Source organism: Molothrus ater, chromosome 21, assembly GCF_012460135.2.
Source record: "Molothrus ater isolate BHLD 08-10-18 breed brown headed cowbird chromosome 21, BPBGC_Mater_1.1, whole genome shotgun sequence".
Lineage (NCBI taxonomy): Eukaryota > Metazoa > Chordata > Aves > Passeriformes > Icteridae > Molothrus > Molothrus ater.
Window position 1 is genome coordinate 8,253,942 of NC_050498.2, and position 17,662 is coordinate 8,271,603.

Sequence of the window (17,662 nt, forward strand, 5' to 3'; positions counted from 1 at the left end):
GCGCGCTCCAACTCGGTGTCACGTTTTTTCATTCACAGGCCAGCAGCACCAGGAGAGCTGTGGGGTGACAGGGAGGTGCACACACCTGTATGAGGTATTGACCTCCCAGCGCCCAGCAGCTGACATGTCACAGTCACCCAGGGGCAGGTGAGAGCCCGGGCCAGGCCCGGGGGGACTCAGTGCTGGGCTGGCTGCATTGTGACATGGGGCAGTTCCCTGGTGGTTGAGCAACACAGTCTCCCTCTTCTAGTGCTCAACAATGCTGACAACAACAAATCTTGCTTTTGTACCCGAGGGGAAGAGTGGTAACACTGTGTCTGGAGCCAGCCCCAAACCTCAGGCCCAGGAGCAGACCCACAATCTTCCCTCTCAAGAGCACAGTCCTGCCAATGACCAGGGTCACGCTCACACCATATTAAACAGCCCAATGTTTACTCAGAAAACTTTATTGTATCAAAATCCCACCTTACAAAAGTGTAAAGAAGAGTTGCTTTAGGCCCTGTGCCCGCCCTGCAGAGGGAGAGCAGGGTCAGGGCCAGCACCCAAGAGCAGAGTCTGACATCTTCCAGCAAAATCCATTTTGTTCCACAGCTGCTGCAAGTGACATTTGCCACCTCAAGATGCAGTGTGAGGAAATGTGCTGCGGGCAGCAGGAGCCTCTGCCATGAGCAAATGACACGGTCCAATGTCCCCAGAGAGCAGGACAACAGCACCAGGGCCCTGTCTGCTCTCATCCACCTCTGATGAGTGACACCCCAGTGCAGAGCAGGAGAGGAACCAGCTCTCCAGCCTTTTTTCCCAGGTGCCACATCCTCACCCCCTTTAAGAACTCTGCGTGTGGGATAAAACGTTGTGAGCTAACCAGAAACCGTGCAAAGGGACTTTTTGTAAGGCACTGTGGGGGAATCCCTCCCCCTCCCCATCCTCTGGGACATTGCCCTGTGCCCTCCTGCTCCATGCACAGCTCCCCAGTGTCCCTGCTTTATCCATTGCCAGTCAGGAGCCGGACCAGGACTCCCACCAGCAGGACAGCGATGGCAGCAGCAGCAGCCAGGCCTCGGCGGAGCATCACAGCTCTCCATGGCACAGGGGGAAGGGCAGGGACCACAGCAGGCTCCTCCTGAGGGCTGAGCTCATGGCCAGGCTGCCTCTCAGCCATCACCATGCTCTCAGGTAGGACCGTGGTGTCCCCAGTGTCCGTGTCAAGGGAGGTGTAACCTGTGGGACAGACAGAGCTGCAGGGAGGCTGCACAAGCACCTGTGACAGTCCTCAGGGTCCCTTCACAAGGCTTGGGGACACTGGGACATACAGCCCTGCACCTGTGACAGTCCTCAGGGTCCCTTCACAAGGCTTGGGGACACTGGGACACACAGCTGCAAGCTGTATTTTGTACCCCATTGCTCAGTGCAGGAGAAGCGACGCTGGCTCAGGGCCAGCAGCAGGCACTGTGCTCTTTCCAGCCATTTGAGCCTCCAGGACAGACGTGGTTGCCACAGTTGGGAAGGAAAGGAAGGGGTTGGGTGGAGGATTTGGGCCCCCTGCCTGGTGTCAGGCCTGGCTGCATACCCACAGCAGATGTTTTGACAGCAGCTGTGCCATTGGAGTTCACATCTTCCACTTGTTCTTTCATTCCAGCTCGGACTTGAGCCTGAAAACACAGGGAAGAGTTGTTCTTCTCAGGGCAAGGGTGTCCTGCCCAGCCCAAAAAACTCTCCACTCTCCCAAGACAAGCATTCTCAGTACCAAACTGCTCCTCTGCTACAGGAGAAGGACAGACCCCAGTTCACTTCTGCCACCTCCCAGAGGGCTGTAGTGTTGTACTGAAACAGGAGTTAACTCAGCACTTTTCAAGAACTACCAGAGAAAAGCACAATTCTCACCTCCTCTGCAGCTTTCCTCCAATCCATGCGGATGACAAAAGCCAAGAAGGAAAGGGCTTGCACGGAGATGCAAATGATCATCCCAACCCACAGACCTGCAGCAGTGGGAAGTTCCTTCAGGGAAAAGCTTGAGGAAAACCTGCCTTTGCCAGTCATTGCCAGAATGCCCAAGGACTTCAGCCCAAGAACTTTCAAGGAAACAGCTCCTGGGGAAGCTGGGAGTAAGCCTGGATTTACTGGGACCAACTCAGTGCCCGCCCCAACCACAGCAGTGTCCAATCCAGCCCCGCTGACCCAAAGGAAGATTCAGGCACGAGTTCCAGGGCTCAGCCTTTGCTCCACACAGCTCAAAACCACACCAGCTGGAGGGAACACGTACCTAAGACCCCCATCCTGGCTGCAAACATCAGGGAGATGCCGATGGGGAAGCCCAGGGTGTAATATCCCACGGCGTTGGCCATGGCGCCCAGCTTCTGCCGGCCCGTGCCCCGCAGCACCCCGCCACACGTGGCCTGAGGAGAGGGACACGGCGTCACTGCCAGGGGCCTCCAGGCCATGGCACAGCCCTGGGGACAGGGAAACCCACAGCACTGCCCCACCCAGCCAAGAGGGAGCAAAGCTACATTCTGGAGCATGTGGTGTGGGGCTCGTCTCGCTCCAGGTGGCAACACAGACACGGAGCAGATCCCGAAGAGATCCCCAAGGTGCCTCCCCCAGGATATGACAGGAGGAAACAGGCCAGAATTACTGTCTGTTGAGTATCCCAGTGTGCTGGGAGAGCCTGGTATCTCTGGAGAGCCAGCTGCTCACTTGTGTTGCTTTGATAAACCAGTAAAAAGCTGGGGCTGTGGCCAGGGGAAAAGAGGAGGAAAAGCTGAGGTGTCTGCAGCAATGCCAGGGGGCAGCCACAGGCACAGAGGTGGTACAGGTAACACAAGCAGCTGCTTTGATAGTTTCCCAGTTGGCTTCTCTGGATCATTTTAAGAGGTCCAGAGTGGGCTTCAGGCAGCTTTTGCCCAAGCTGCAGGGAAGAGTCACTGCATGTGCTGCAACACTCACTGCTGTGGCATCCAGCAAGTGGAATGGACCAAAGATGAGCATCACTCTGGACACCAAGGTGACAATCTCCCTGTTGGGAAGAGGGATGGATTGATCAGGGGAAGCAGCACCACCTGGTCCCTGGTTCTCACATATCCTCCTCAATCAACCACAAAGGCTGATCCCAGTTTTCTGATCCCAGCCTGGTTCCATGGTAGTGTCCCAGTGTTAGAAGCAGCTGTGCTGCCCAGGGATGCTGGCAAATGGGGAGAAACCTTTGAGGAACCTTTGCCAGATAGGGGTTTATGAACTCTTATCTGTCAGCAGCTTCTGGGGTATAAATAACAGCCTCCAGGAAGGCAATAGTACTTAAAAGAAAGCTGTTAACCCACGTGTCATTGGTGAAGATGTATCCCACCACGTTCCTTAGGCTCCCCAGTAATGCTGCAACCACCACAGCGAAAACTCCTGAAAGAAAAAGGAACAGTCAAATTGCTTCAAGGGCAGCACATCCTGCTCCTGACCCAGGCCCAGACCTCAGGGGCTCCATGTGGTGGTGACTGGACTTCAGTGACCTCAAATGATACTGCAGCAGAGGACAAGTCTGTTTTCCTCTCACTCTCCCCAGATATCCCCTCTACCCTCTGGAGTGTGAGGACAGAACATTAAGCTGCATTTTTAATTATCAAAGCCTTTGCACCAGGCTCATAGCAGAAAAGATTGATCAGGATCTTGCCTTGCCCAAAGGGTCCAAACAAGTGTGACTGGGTTCCTATGGGAGGTCCCCAGCCTTGGGGGAGGGAAACTGAAGTTATTTGCTGATAACTGCCCTTTATTCTGCTCTGCAGGACTGCACTGACCTGTGCACAGCAGTGCAGTGATGCAGGAGGTCTTGGCTTGCTCCACATTCCCTGCTCCCAGGGCATTCCCCACTCTGACACTCGCAGCCACGCTGATGCCCAGAGGCACCTGAGAAGCAGGAGACAACAGGGGGTGAGTGACAGAGCCTGCAGGGCCAGCAGAGCCTGCAGGGCCAGCAGAGCCTGCAGGGATTTTCTTCTTCCCCACTGGGGAACTGGGGACAAACTGGGATTGCTGCAGTGAAGGGATTTCCCATCTGCAGCACACCCTGGAGAGGCACCACCTGCCTGGTACCAAGCCCTGCATCCCAGCCCAGCTCTGATCCACAGGGTCACTTTTTTGGGGTTCCTCTCAGGCTGTTTAGGGTCTCACACCCCAGCCCTTACCATGTACGCCACACAGGCGAGCTCGTAGATGACAGATTGTGCACCCAGCTCCACCACACTGATCAGCCCTGGAAGAGATTTGCCACCTCCTTCACTGGCTGAAAAGGAGGCACCTGTCCCCATGGGATGGATGGGAACACCTGCAGTGTCCTGCAGATGCCCCTGTAGGTGAGGAGGCTGCTGCTGGCAGGGCCAGGGCGCTCTGGGGACACCCTCAAGCAGCAGCCACCAGGCACCAGAGGGAAAAGAGGATTTGGACTCACCAGCCAAGAAGCTCCCAATCTCAAAGGTCCACCACTCAATGCACATCATGACCATGCCAGGCACTGCCAGCCAGATGAAGGAGCCCCAATCCACGAGGCACTCCCTGCTCCAGCCTGACAGGAGGAGGTGAAGCAGAATGAACATGTGTTGTTATCCTAAAGGGGAGCCACATCCACTCTCTGAGGACAACCCCCCCTGCAGCTCACAGGACGTCAGCCCAGGATGCTGCTGTGCCATTCCTGAGACAGGATATTTGACAAGAATGTGTTAGGAGCTACAGTAAAGGCCTTGAGGACATGGCTACAGCACCTTCCCACTGTGAGGGGATGGCAATGCCTTTGTCACATGCTGGTGACAATGCCAAAGACGCTGATATCCTGAAGGGTTAAGATAGAACAGTACCTCCCCAGGTCTTCACATGGATCTTCCTCCACCACATGTAAAGGACGAGGAGGATGGCCTGGGTGTACTGAGAAACCATGTTAGCCCAGGCAGAGCCCCTGGGGAGAGACAGGCAGATTACAAGTGACATTCGTGCCCACCTCCCCAGCCACAGCAGGACAGAGCCCAGGGCACCCACAGCAACCTTGCTGCAGATATGGGACAGACCCCTCCAGCCTCAGCTTTGCTGGGGTTTGGAGGGAGGGGGTGGCAGAACTGGGCACACAGGGAACCCCCTCATGCCCTGAGCAAAGCCCTGCACCCAGGGAGAGCCTGTGCCCAGCCCTGCTCACACTTACACCATGCCCAGCTTCAGAGCATAGAGGAGGAAGGCGTTCATGGCTGCATTGAGGATGTTGGCTGCAATCCCTGTCACCACCTGAGGCATTATGATCTCCTGGAAGCCAAGGAGGAACTTTGGAGTTTGCTTCCCCAAAAGGCAGCCCAAGCCCCATCCAGTGAGCACAAGGGAGACCTCCAGCAACACCCAAGGAGAAAGCCAAGAAGGCAGCTCCTGTTCCGGGTGAGGCTGGGCTGTGTGAGACATGCAGGAGGTGACAAGCAGAGCTCAGGAGCTGGTGCAACCCATAAAACACAGAGTTGGGAAAAAGGAAATGGAGCCAGCTAAGAGTGGTTCCCCTGAGCTCAGCCAGGGCTGGCTCATCCCACATTGCCCAGCCCAGCTCTCCCTGGAACACGGTGAACTGAGATCCCCAAGTTTATCCATGTTCTGGGAATACCTGCATTCCAAGGCCAGGAGCTGGCCAGTTATACAATACCTGACTCAGTAAATATCTTGTCAGCAGCTGGTACAGAAACGCTGCCTGCAAAAGCCAGGATTCAGTTCATCACCACACTGTGACCACTGCACACTGACACACCAACCCCCCTGCACCTTCCTCCAAAGCCCCTGCGCTCCAGCTGAAGCACTGCCAGCACCCAAAACCAAGAGAGACAAAAAGCACATCTCATTCCCATTGGGAACACAGATCGGTCTCCAAATGGGAAATCTCCAACGCTTCCTCATCAGCGTGAGAAAGCCTGGAAAGCTTGGAAGGATAAACCTACAGACCCTTATCCCACAGGGGTTCTGCTCCCTGCCTCAGAGGAGTCAGCTGTGAGTGTGGGAACAGCTCCAGCCTTTATCTTGGGGCTAAGAGTGAGCCTGGAGGCCCTGGTTCCAATGTCCATCACAGGTTTTGTGGCCACAGCAAAAGCCATTGCACAGGAAGATGAGAGAGCCCCTGTTTGCTGGTCCAACAGCTGCTGGCCTGTGCACATCCTGCAAGGCACAAGGGCTGTACAGCCCTAAAGCTGCCCTGTGAGGAACACAGCAAAGGCCTTCCCTCCTTTCCCTGGTGTTCCTAAGGTACTCAGAGCTGCTAGCAGCTTTAGCAGAGACTTACAGGAAGAGCTGGAATAAAGATCATCACGTAGAGCTGAGTTAACCTGGAAAGAGAGTTGTTTCCCCAGTTAATGATCCAGCAAAGCAAGAGCCAGGCCAAACAGAGCTGCACTCGAGCTCCAGAGAGCCTTGATTTCAACACTCCATGGCAAATGCCTGATCCAGAAGGGCTGGATCTCACCCCTGACCTGGAGACCTCGGGGTCCTGTCGGATGAGCAGGAGGATCCTCTCGGTGTTGATGAAGAGGGCCCAGCAAGGGAAGCAGAAGAGCAGCAGGATGAGGATGCCTCGCTGCAGGATGGTGCCCACCTGCTTCAGGTTCTTGCTGCCGTAGGTCTGGGTCAGGAGAGAGCATCAAGGTGGGCATCACAGGGAGCCAAAGGGGCTGGGCAACAACAGGACAGCTAAATGCCTTTCTTATGCCTTGCAGCTGCAGATACCAGGCTGGTTGGGTGCAACTTGCAGATTGCAAATCCTTTGGCACCCAGGCATGACCCAGAGCTCCTTGGGGAAGGAGCAGGCTCCAGCCAGAGCGTTTCCAACCCTGTTCTGTCTGGAAGCTGCCACTGCCCTGCCCTTTGTGCTCAGATCACGCTGCACAGGAGGTGAGACACCCCCAGCAAACACTCCCAGGCACAGGAAAGGGGGAGCTGCTACTGACCTGGGTCATCAGCGTGTCACATGCTGAGGCTAAGCCAGCACCGATGGAGATTCCTGTCACGTTGATAACCTGGGGGAGAGACAGGGCAAGCTGGCCCACAGCACTGCCTCCCTCCCAGCTGGGTGGGGAGACAGCTCTGCTGCAAGTTTCTGGGAAGTTTTCCAGTCCTTCTCTATTTCTCAGAATAACACAGTCTGGTTAACTAAAGGTTCTTCTAGCAAGGGGTGAAGATCTAAAGCACCACAACAAACAGTGCTGCTCCTGGCTACATGCCCAGGTCTGCTGGGTTCAGAGAGCTGGCCAGAGGCTCTCAGGTGCTGGCCTTGCACTGGCACTGCTCAGCTCCCCTCTCCTGCCTGTGCTCAGGGCAAAAAAAAACCCCAGGGCCCTCACATATACATTCCTACAGATCGGGTTTTTCAGTTCTTCAGTTTTTGGTGACACGTAATTAATGTGTTTTAAATCCGAGGGGAATCGGAGCAATACATACAGACACAGCCAGGGTCACAGCATCCAGCTCAGCTTTCCCCAGGTGGCCACAGAAGATGGAGCTGACCACGCTGATCAGGAACCCCAGCAGCTGGGCAAAGAACTAGGATGAGAGGAGAAGGAGATGGTGAGATGAGGACCTGTTAGGGCTTGTGGAACACCACGCCTGCCCCAGGAGATGGACTATGAACACTCAGGTTTCCTTGTGCTTCTGTCCATGCCTCGAGGCCAGGGCTCTGCTGAGGTCCTGGGAGCCCATCCCTGCTTGCCAACACTGCTGGGCAGGGAGGCAGCTCCAGCACTCAAGCAGACTCTCAGTAGCTTTGTCTTTCAAAGCCAACATCTACCTGCCCCGTGGTATTTTGGTGTTACACAGCCACTCTGCCAGATGACCCCATTTAAGAGAGGCTTAAGGGCTTCACTAGAAATCCTCTTTTCCAGGATGAAGGCTGCACAGAGAAGGGAAAATAAAACATCCCAGTGCTTTTCCACATTTGCGTGCATCTGTGGAAATCTATCCTCCAAAACCACAACATCCTCTCCTCCTGGAGGGACACCAAGGCCAGTCTGTGAGCTCCTTGCCAGCAGTGTGCAACAATGCTGCAGCAGAGATTGCACTCCAGACCTCCTTTTCCCTTGGCAAGAGGATGTCTCCCTTGCAGGCATCCAGGGCACGGAGTCATGGCACAGCTTGAAACAGATGGGCAGGAGTTAGGGACATTTCTACCCACTGAGGGGTGGGCACAGCTGGAAACCATGCCCAGGAGCTGTTCATGCTCCTTCCCACACAGCAGTTGGCAAGACAAGAGCCCAGAGCTGCTGGAAAACCAGCTCTGAGGGGTCAGAGGAAGAGCAGAACAATCCCTTCTCCTCTGCAGACCTCCCAGTGCTGCCTGCAGATGCAGGCCCAGGCATGCTCGACCCACTGCTGTGAGTAATCCCCACAGGAGGGGTTTGTACCTCCAGCATCATCCCAGCACAGCGTTTATCATGGAATGATCATCAAACAGCAGCTGTAGGTTTGGGTTGGAGGTGTCTGTGCACATGGAGGAGCAGACTGTGCTGCAGGCAGCATGGTTGAGGGGATTGAGAGGGTTTAATGTGCTCATCTACAGAAACTGAAACTAGTCCAGGCTTCTTCTGCTGACGGAACACAGCAGGTCAGGGATTTGATGTCAGGGAGGTTGCCTCTGAGATGTTTAACAGTTGGTATTTATTTACCAGATATAGCAGAAGACTAAAAGCACAGACGTTCACACACGAGTGATTGGGAGCAGGGCTGTGGTGCGTGGTTCCCCTCTGCAGAAGCCTCTGCAAAACGTGCTCAGCACTGTCTGTGCCAGCTACCAAAGGGTCATTTCCCTCCAGAGGGTCCAGACAAATGGCAAACGGCAGCTCCAGTCCAGGGAGGATTTCAGGACAGCGAGCACCGGGCACCCAGAGCCCGCTGGAAGGGCCAGATATGGAGCTGGCACTAAGCAAAGTGCCACTTGTCACCCAAGGGGTGAGTGGCAGTGCCAGGGCTCAGGCCTGGTTTCACAGAGCAGTTTAACAGCTTAGTCCCCCTCCCCGAGCCCACCAGCGCTGTTCCACAGCCGAGCTGCAGGGAAGCAGGGACCACGCTGGGCAGCAGTAAGAGCGCCTGGGGCAAAGAATAAGGACACGGGCGGCAACCAGGCTCGGGGAGCGGCCGAGGGACCGCGGTCGCAGAGCCGTACCCGGAGGCTGGAGGCAGCCGAAACCCGGCGGGACGGGACCAGCAGTGCCTGAAATCCCCCTCCTGAGCATCCCGGAGCGCCCGGAGATGCGGACAGCCGAGCCCCGCCACGATCCCCGTGCCGGGGAGCGTCCCCCGGGTGTCCCCCGTGTCCCTCCCGCCTCACCCCGCCCAGGCTCTCACCACGGGCCCCGCCAGCCGGGCCAGCTCCAAGCACTCGTGCCGTGCGCCCGCGGGCAGGAGGCGCCGGGCGCTCCGCAGGCACCGCGCTGCCGCCATCGCCGCCACCCCGGCCACCCCCGCCCGCCTTATGGGCACGGCACGGCCGCCTCCGCCCCCGGGGCCGCGGGGCTGTGGGCGGGGCGGCACGGCTCGGTACGGCTCGGCTCGGCTCGGTACGGCTCGGCAAGGCTCGGCTCGGCAGCTCCGTGCTCCGGGCTGGGAGCGGGAGTCGCACGGCCGCGCTCCGGCAGCCGGGCAGTCCCCGCACACACGTGTTGGTGCCCAGAGCCCGTCGCGGGGAATTTGGGGACTGGGGATCCCCTGCCGGTGATGGTGGTCTGGGGATCTGCTGTGCAAAGGGCAGGGGACCTCCCCTGTTTGTTCAGCGGCATCTGGAGCTCTCCTGCTCGCCGGCCCTGGGATGGGGATTCCCTGAGGAGACACGTGTTGATCAGGGGGTCACCAGAGACCCCCGGGTGGTGGTTATGGACTGGGAGAACTCCTTGTGGGACGATGGTTTAGGACCCCCAAGGTGCTGTGTCCTCCCTAACACAGGAGCTGGCAAATGTAGGAATGGGACATCCGAGCAAAGGAATGTCCCCTCTGCCATCAGCGTCATGGAAACAGCCGGCTCTGGGCAGCCTCCTCTTCTCCATCCACTCACCAATACCTGGTGAGCAGGGATTGTCCCTGATCCAGGGATTGCCACCCAGCAGTGCCCAGCAGTGGCAGGGTTAGGAGGTTGGAATGGCTGTGTTCGCCCAGCACCTGGCAAAAAGGAGATTTGGTTTGGTCAGAGGCTGGGTTGTTACAGGAGTGAAATTTTACCTAAGTGCTGGTAACCAAGTAGCTGTAACCAAACCTATTGCTAACGCATGGAAAATTGCAGTGGAAAGTGGGTCTCGGTTTTCCAGCTGTTTAAATGCTGCCCTGGTGCCTTATAGCTGTGGTGTCACCAGCTCGAAATATAATGTCTTGTTAATGTTTCACTTATCCCCTTGTCCCTTCAGATACGACGTGACATCATGAAAAATCCCATAGTAGTGGTGGTGAGTCACAGTCATTCTGATTTTATGTGCCGTGATAAAATCAGGGTATTTCCGGACAAAAGAGTGCTCCTCTCAATGATCTTTCCCTCCTCTCCTGTGGGTGCAGGATGGTGCTGCAGGGACAGCTCTGAAGAAACAGAAATGGTTATGGGAAAAGGTGATAACTGGTGGTGTGACTGTCACCAGCCTGGCTGCGAGATGGCCGGAGGGCTCCTGCCGTGCCTTATCTCCCGTGGAGGCAGAGGGGAAATGATAAGGCTCAGATGCTGTTATTCATGGTCCTAAACGAGCAGTGCAAGTGTGAGTCCCTTTGAAGTTTACTGGTGACCCTGCTGAGATCAATACCCCGGGCTGGTGAAGAGCAGGGAGAGAATCGGGCAGAAACCTGGGGGGAAAGGGCTTTGAAAATAAAAAGGGTCATCTTTACAAGCTTGGGGAGAAAAACTCCCTCCCAGTCCCAGGAGCCAGGTCCTGGACTATCCCCCAGAAACCAAATACACACAGAAGGGCTGTGGTTGAAATCAGTTTCCTTGTGTTTTGCTGGTGTTGTTTGAAATCAACTCTGGTCACTTTCAGAAGCGCTGGTTTGTGTTTCTGTGGTTACACGTGGATCCCAGTCCTGCTGGAAAGTGGCAGAACGGGCACCCGGGACCTGGCTGGATGAGCAGGGGTGCCCTGAGGCCGCAGGCACAACAGACCTGGCACTGCCTCCGCCTCTGTGACAGGGACAAGGACCTTGCCAGCAGCTGGATTCAGCAGGACTTATCTTCTGACGAGGATGGTCAAAGGTACCACGAGCTGCCCTCAGCAATCCGGATATTAACAGGATTGCAACACAGCCGGAGGAATTTGAAGGGTCAAACTCCGTACGGTTGTTTCAGACCCCCAGTGGATCCATAGCAGCGTTTTGGGGGGCCGGTACCTTAACACAGAGCAGTTTGAAGGAGTTAATGTGTGACCAGCCCCAGCCCAGCTGGAGCAGACGGGCTGTCCTGCTGGAGCTGGTTTCGGCAGCCGGGACACTGTGCAGTCCTCAGCAATGCTGATGTGACTGCAGAAGAAAAAAACTGAGAGGAGAAGGATTGCAGTTGACTTGCATCATGTGCAGAGCAGAATTAGCTCTGGTTTTCCCTGCAGATTCCCCACAGGATGGTTACCCCAGGCTTTCTCTGGGTATGGATGTCCATAATCTGAATCACAGACAACATCTCGCTGCTAAAATGCACCCCACAAATGTGCTCGTGATTGAGAGCTGCCCAATAAGGAGAATGTCAGGACACAATGGGTTCGTGTCAAGCACTGAACTGTTTGGAGTGTGTCCCTTTCCTCTAAGGCACCTTGCTGTGGCTGATGTCCACACACTGTGGAAGATCCACTGCCCTCAGTGCAACATGGAGTTCAGGATGCAGCTGAATTAAAAACTGAGGAGCCTTTTGCAATCAAATTAAGGTTTTATATAAGTTTCGTACCATAGATCAGATGATCAGAGCCATCAGAGGATACTTTAGGGTAACCCTGCTGTTTCAGCGCCGCATCCAGATGGTTTTTGAACCCACCACCACCCTGGGCAGCCTCTTCCAGGGCTCGGCCACCCTTTTGGTGAAGAATCTTTCCCAGATATCCATCCTGTTGCAGCTCGAGGCCGTTTCCTCCTGTCCTGGGCGGACAGACTGCCGCACACCTGGCTGCGATCTCTCCGCAGGGAGCTCTGGAGCTCCATAAAGTCCCTTCGAGCCTTTCCTTTTCCCGGCCGCGCTGTCCCCGCTCGCTGCCCGGTGGCGGTGGCGGTCCCCGCTTGCCGTGCGCGGTGTCCCCGGCAGATGGCACCGGAGCCCCGCGGTCCCTCCGGTCCCTCCGCAGCACCGGGAGGGAACGGGGGGGACACGGATCCCCTTTTCCTGCCGCTCTTCTCTCCGCTCCTCGGGCTCGGCGCTTTTAACCCTGCCTCATTTCGCCGGTGTTCGTATTTTTCAAGACACTAATGAGCTGATTTTTCAAGACCCTAATGTTTAATAGACACCGGGTGTCTGTTAAACATGCAGGGAAATCCCAAAATGTGCCAATCATTAGCCAAATATACGCCAAATATTTTTGGAAAAAAATACTGGCTAAATATGCTTGGAAAAAATATATATTTGAAATAATATACATAAAATTAAAAAAAACCCTATAAATATAAATATACCTACAAATATAGATATAAATATAAATATAAGTATAAATATATATAACATATAATATATAAGTATATAACGATATAATGATATAATAATGTATAATATACTAATAATAAATATATATATAATAAATTAATTTTATTTTATAAATAAACTAAATATAATAAACTAAGAGATATATATAAAATATAATAGTTATAATATAATAAACTAAATATATTTGAAAAAATACTTGCTAAATACTTAAGTGAAAAATATAGTATGTACTAGTCAACTAGGGTGTAATATTAAAAAAAAAAACCTCACTACTTATGAAAAATAAATAGGAGCTGGAAAAATGCAGATAGGCACTGGCTCTATATGGACAAGAAATTTCTTGTTAAAAACCTTGGGATGCTGTCCTGACTCTTTAATTCTAGTTTCTCAAGCTGGTTCTCAAATGGGCATCCTGAATCTGTGATTTTGCTGCAGAACCAGCACCTCATCCACCACATTTTAAGCTCTCTCATGGTGTAACTTCAGTTCAGTCACACCTCACCTTGTGATTTGTTTTTTTTTTCATTAAGAACAGCTGTTTCCTCATTTTATTTTATTGTTCCTTAAGAGAGAAATGCTTTCGACTTTTTCTGTGTTTCAGAGCATCTTCCTCCTTCTTTGTTCACTAAAAGCAGGGCCAGACGTATTAACTGCAGCCATAAATATTTTTACAGCAGAATATTTATCTTGCTGCATGGGTTGGTTGAGTTCAGGGTTGCAGACTTAAAAAACAGCTTCCCTGCCCTGAAGAACCCAGATACTTAATTAAGGCAGATAAGGAAGGACAAATAAAAAACAAGACAAAACTTCTCCTCCTTTGAACCACCTCAAGGGAGCAGGTCTTGGCAAGAGAAAAGAGAGATTGTAAAGCTGAAATAATAAGAATAATGATAATTAATTGTATTTATAAAGCATCCCCTAATGGCTCTGGATGCTACACAACGATTTTAAATACAATGGAAAGCAACAACAGTAACGAGAAACCAAATAAGGAAGGGTTGTAAAAATGAAGGTGTTTATTGCAGTAGATAGTAAGATTTCATGTGCTGTTTTGGGGCTCTTCTGCAGCATGGACATCAGTCGGGAGCAGCTGAGGATCCCGCAGTGAATTCTGCAGGCTTGCAGATTGCAGACTTTGATTACACAAAGAGCAAATACATTTTACAGCCTGGTTTGCATGTCACTATCTCTGCTTTATTTCCTTTCTGTATCCCAGCCAGGCAGACGGTGTAACTCAACGCAGCCCGATTTATGTTTATGCTTCTGGATTGGCTTTCAGGTTTTTCTGCCTGCATCTGATAGGGGTAAATATGTATTTATGTTCGATTTTGGAAACAAAGAAGGGAATAAATCTGTGGGCTTTGGGGGAGGCTGGATCTACCCTCATGGGGGAGTCACAGAATGGTTTGGGTTGGAAAGGAGCTTATGGAAGGAGCCCTGGGAGGAATGGCTGAGGGAGTTGGGGATGTTTAGCCTGGAGAAAAGGAGGCTCAGGGGTGACTTTATCATTCTCTATTAATTATTGAAAGGAAGTTGTGGCCAGGTGAGGGTCTGCACCCAGGTGGAGGGTCTGAGCCTCTGCTCCAGGTAATAACAGCGAGAGGACAAGAGGATGGTCTTAAACTGCACCAGGGGAGGTTTAGGCTGGACACGAGGAAGAAGTTCTTCACAGAAAAAAGCGCTTGGGCGCTGGAATGGGCTGCTCAGGGAGGTGGTGGAGTCACCATCCCTGGAGGCGTTAAAGGAAGGCTGGATGTGCACACAGTGCCATGGGCTCTTTGACAAGGCAGTGTTCTGTCAGAGCTTGGACTCAAAGATCTTTTCTCACCCTAGCTGGTTCTGTGCGACCCTGCGTGTGCCACCACAGGTCTCCCACAGGCCGGCAGAACCTTCCTTCCACCGGAGCAGGCTGCTGGGAGCCACATCCAGCCCGGCCTCGCACGCTCCAGGGATGGGACACCCACAGCTCTCCGAGCAAGCTGCGCCAGCGCTTCCCCTCTCAGGGAAGAATTTCCCCCCAACTCCCCACCTAAGCGTGCACAGTGCGCAGCCCGGTCCCGCCGTGCCGCTGCTCCGTGCCCGGCCTGGGCCGGCCGCGGCTCTGAGGGGCCGGGGGGGCCGGGCCGGGGCGGCGCTGCCCGGGGCGGGGGCGGGCGCGGGGCCGCGCGGCGCGGCAGCGCCCCCTGGCGGGGCGGGGCGTGCGCGGCCGGCGGGCGCGGAGCGGAGCGGGCGCGCAGCGGGAGCGGAGCGGGATGGCGGGCGCGCTCACCGACCTGCTGGGAGAGGTGCTGGTGGCCGCCGACGGCGAGGAGGTGGCCGTGTCGGCGCTGGCCGCCCGCGGGGTCTCCTTGGTGGGGCTCTACTTCGGCTGCAGCCTCGGCGGCCCCTGCGCGCAGCTCGGCGCCAGCCTGGCCGCCTTCTACGGGCGCTTCAGGGGGGAGGCGGCGGCGGCCGGCGGGCAGCGCCTCGAGATCGTCTTCGTGTCGGCGGAGCAGGAGCAGCAGCAGTGGCAGGAGGCGGTGCGGGCCATGCCCTGGCTGGCGCTGCCCTTCGCCGACAAGCACCGCAAGGTGAGCCCCGCGGCCGCGGCCGGGCGGGGGGCGGCGGGGCGCGCCCCGGGCTTTGTCTGGGGGCCGCGGGGCTCGGCCGGGGCCGGGCGCCTTCCAGAAAGTTCCCGGGGGAGCCGGGGAAGCGGCGGGGAGGTGGCGGCTGCTGTCCCGCGGGGCGACGCCGGCTCCTGCGGGGCCTGGGAGCCGCGATACCGGTACGAGGGGAGCCCTGGGCTGGGCACCGTGGGCACCGCCGGGCCCGCAGAGGAGCGGGGCTGCAGGTGAGGTGTGAGGGGAGCTGCTGCTCCGGGCACGGCGTCACTCCGGTGGGCACCGGGCAAGGCAGACATTGCCCTGGCAGCGGACACGGTGCCCGTGGGCTCCTGCCCGGGTTTGGGCACAGAAAGGAGCCCCCGGCAGCCGTGGGAGGACACGCGGTGCTGGAGGAGCGAGTGAGCCCGGCTCGGCTGGCGAGGCTGCCCGGCCAGTCTGTGGGATGGGGTTTGTTCCTCTCGTTTGGTGCGTTCGGTACTCTGCAAGTTACAGCTTCTCATCCGTAGAGTTTAATCTGAAAGATAATGGACAGAAAGCACGCTAAGACCCAGACAGAGCAGGCTGTGATGAAAAGAAAGGCGCAGGCTGAGCTTCCACTTCCCAACGAGCTTGCAACGCTTAAAAGGAAAAAAAAAAGAAACCTCTTTAGAAATCTAATCTCTGGAAGCAATTGAGTAAGAATTGAAAAGATGGTGCCCCACAGTGCCATTTCTAAACGTCTTTCTGGCGAGTGGTTGAGGCAGCGGGTGTGGGAGCAGCGGGCAGAGCCTGGCTCAGCCCTGGCTGGGATTGGGATAACGCTGGTGCCTGCAGGGCCGGGGGTGGCTGAGCCCCCTCAGGCATCCCCCGTGTCTGGACACTGAGGGGCTGGGATGGAAGGCATGAGAGGGATGGCATCTTCCAGGATGGGTCTCTGAGCCCTGCTCTGCTCCTTAGGTGAAGGAATTGTTTAAGGAATAGGTGGCTGCTGTCTGGCAGCGCCGTGTGATGTCCCTGCTGCTGAGAAGAGATGTAGCTTTGAAACATGGATTTGCTGGTTTTTCCCTCATTTGCTGCCGTTTTTTTGTCACTAAGCCCCCAGTTCTGCAAAAACTCGTGTATTTAATGCCGTGCACCTGGATGATAGTGCTGCCCAAGGCCCCCGGTTTGCCCCTTTGAAGTCCAGACACTTCTAACTGGGAGCTCACCCAAGTGCTCGGGATCTGAGCAGTTCCATTAATCAGAGGAGCTGCAACCTTCAGAGAAACTACAGTTTAACTCAGGTTTCTTTTAAACCAAACCCTCTTCCTACAGGGATGTGAAAATACTGTGGTTCCAATTAGTAGCTGACCGTTTCCCTACAGAACATTTCAGATTATTTAGATGGTGGGACTTCTGCTTGCCGTATTTGCTTTAAAAATTCCACTGCAATGTAGTTAAATGGTCGGGAAATCATAGAAGTGGAAGGTGGCATTAATTTTACGTGCCGGCCAATGCTTCCATCTATTAGATTGCAAGAAAACACGAAATAAAAAGATTATGGGGTCTTAAACTCTTATTCCAAGAAGCCCTGAGTTAAATTCAGGATTATTTTTGTGTGGAGTGTAAAGTAATTGAAGCTCGTGCTGTATATTTTCAAAACTAAGCAGATGTGATGTGGCTTTGGAGGAAGCTTAATCTACGGATAACAGAGAACCTATTTGTAAGTTGTAAGGGCAATTATGTCAGGATATCAGATTTCTAAACAGGAGATTTATAACCTGTAGCTCAGGCAGCTAGAAGTTTCCTTGTATAATAGGCTGATTTTTTAAATAGTCGGGTTAATGACCTGACTCCCCAGAAAAGCACAAACTTTGTATTTTTCAAAAACATGCCAGCGAGAGCTGGGGAAGTCGAGCATATGTTCAGTACCTCACGGGCTTAATTTGTTTTAAAACAAAAGCATTAGAGGAATGTAGGCAGTGCTTTTGAGTTATGGTTCCTTTGCACTAAGGGATACTCCTAAACCCCAGCGAATTATATAGATTTATGGGAAGAAAGGGATATTGTAGATGCAGGGTAGAGACAGCAAGAGGGGTGGGAACACTGAGAGCTCCCAGCTCCCCATCCTTGCAGGTTACAGGGCTTGTTTGGGAGAAGCTCTGCCCAGCAGGGTTGAATGTGGGTGATGACCCGGCTCAGAGTCCTCCAGAAGTCCTTTCAAGGCAACTCTTCCCATTGTGGGTTGCTTACTTTATTTACTGAGGCCATGAAAGCTTTGTGGAGAGATGATGGCTTCCTATCCTATAGAAAAGCATCACTTTTGTTGCTCAGTGTTATTAAAAAATATGACTTTTAAGGTCCATCTGTCATTGTCCTTCTCTGGCGTACTCTGCATTTTTCTACATCTCTCCTTCTTCCAAATCCTGGACACCTAATAGATCTAGGTTGATAGATCTTAAAACCCAGGCTC

The 17,662-nt window shown here is 54.2% G+C and overlaps 2 protein-coding genes across 2 annotated transcripts in view; one reads left to right on the forward strand and one right to left on the reverse strand.

Annotated features, from left to right (window-relative positions):
* Positions 1-437: 437 nt before the first annotated feature.
* Positions 438-9,423, reverse strand: LOC118694086 (multidrug and toxin extrusion protein 2-like). The gene is made up of 17 exons (XM_036395012.2): positions 9,328-9,423; positions 7,429-7,530; positions 6,939-7,007; positions 6,465-6,613; positions 6,278-6,320; positions 5,651-5,695; positions 5,171-5,268; positions 4,833-4,930; positions 4,430-4,543; positions 4,167-4,234; positions 3,780-3,888; positions 3,312-3,387; positions 2,941-3,010; positions 2,261-2,393; positions 1,882-1,976; positions 1,568-1,649; positions 438-1,218 (listed from the first exon to the last, which is right to left on the reverse strand). The coding sequence occupies exons 1-17, from the start codon at positions 9,421-9,423 to the stop codon at positions 983-985; spliced, it is 1,683 nt and encodes a 560-aa protein (XP_036250905.1). The 3' UTR covers positions 438-982.
* A 5,456-nt stretch (positions 9,424-14,879) lies between these two features.
* Positions 14,880-17,662, forward strand: part of NXN (nucleoredoxin) — a 47,362-nt gene continuing 44,579 nt past the window's right edge. The window contains exon 1 of the mRNA XM_036395288.1: positions 14,880-15,198. Within this exon, the coding sequence (XP_036251181.1) occupies positions 14,881-15,198 (318 nt within the window). The 5' untranslated portion in view covers position 14,880. The remainder of the gene's footprint in view (positions 15,199-17,662) is intronic.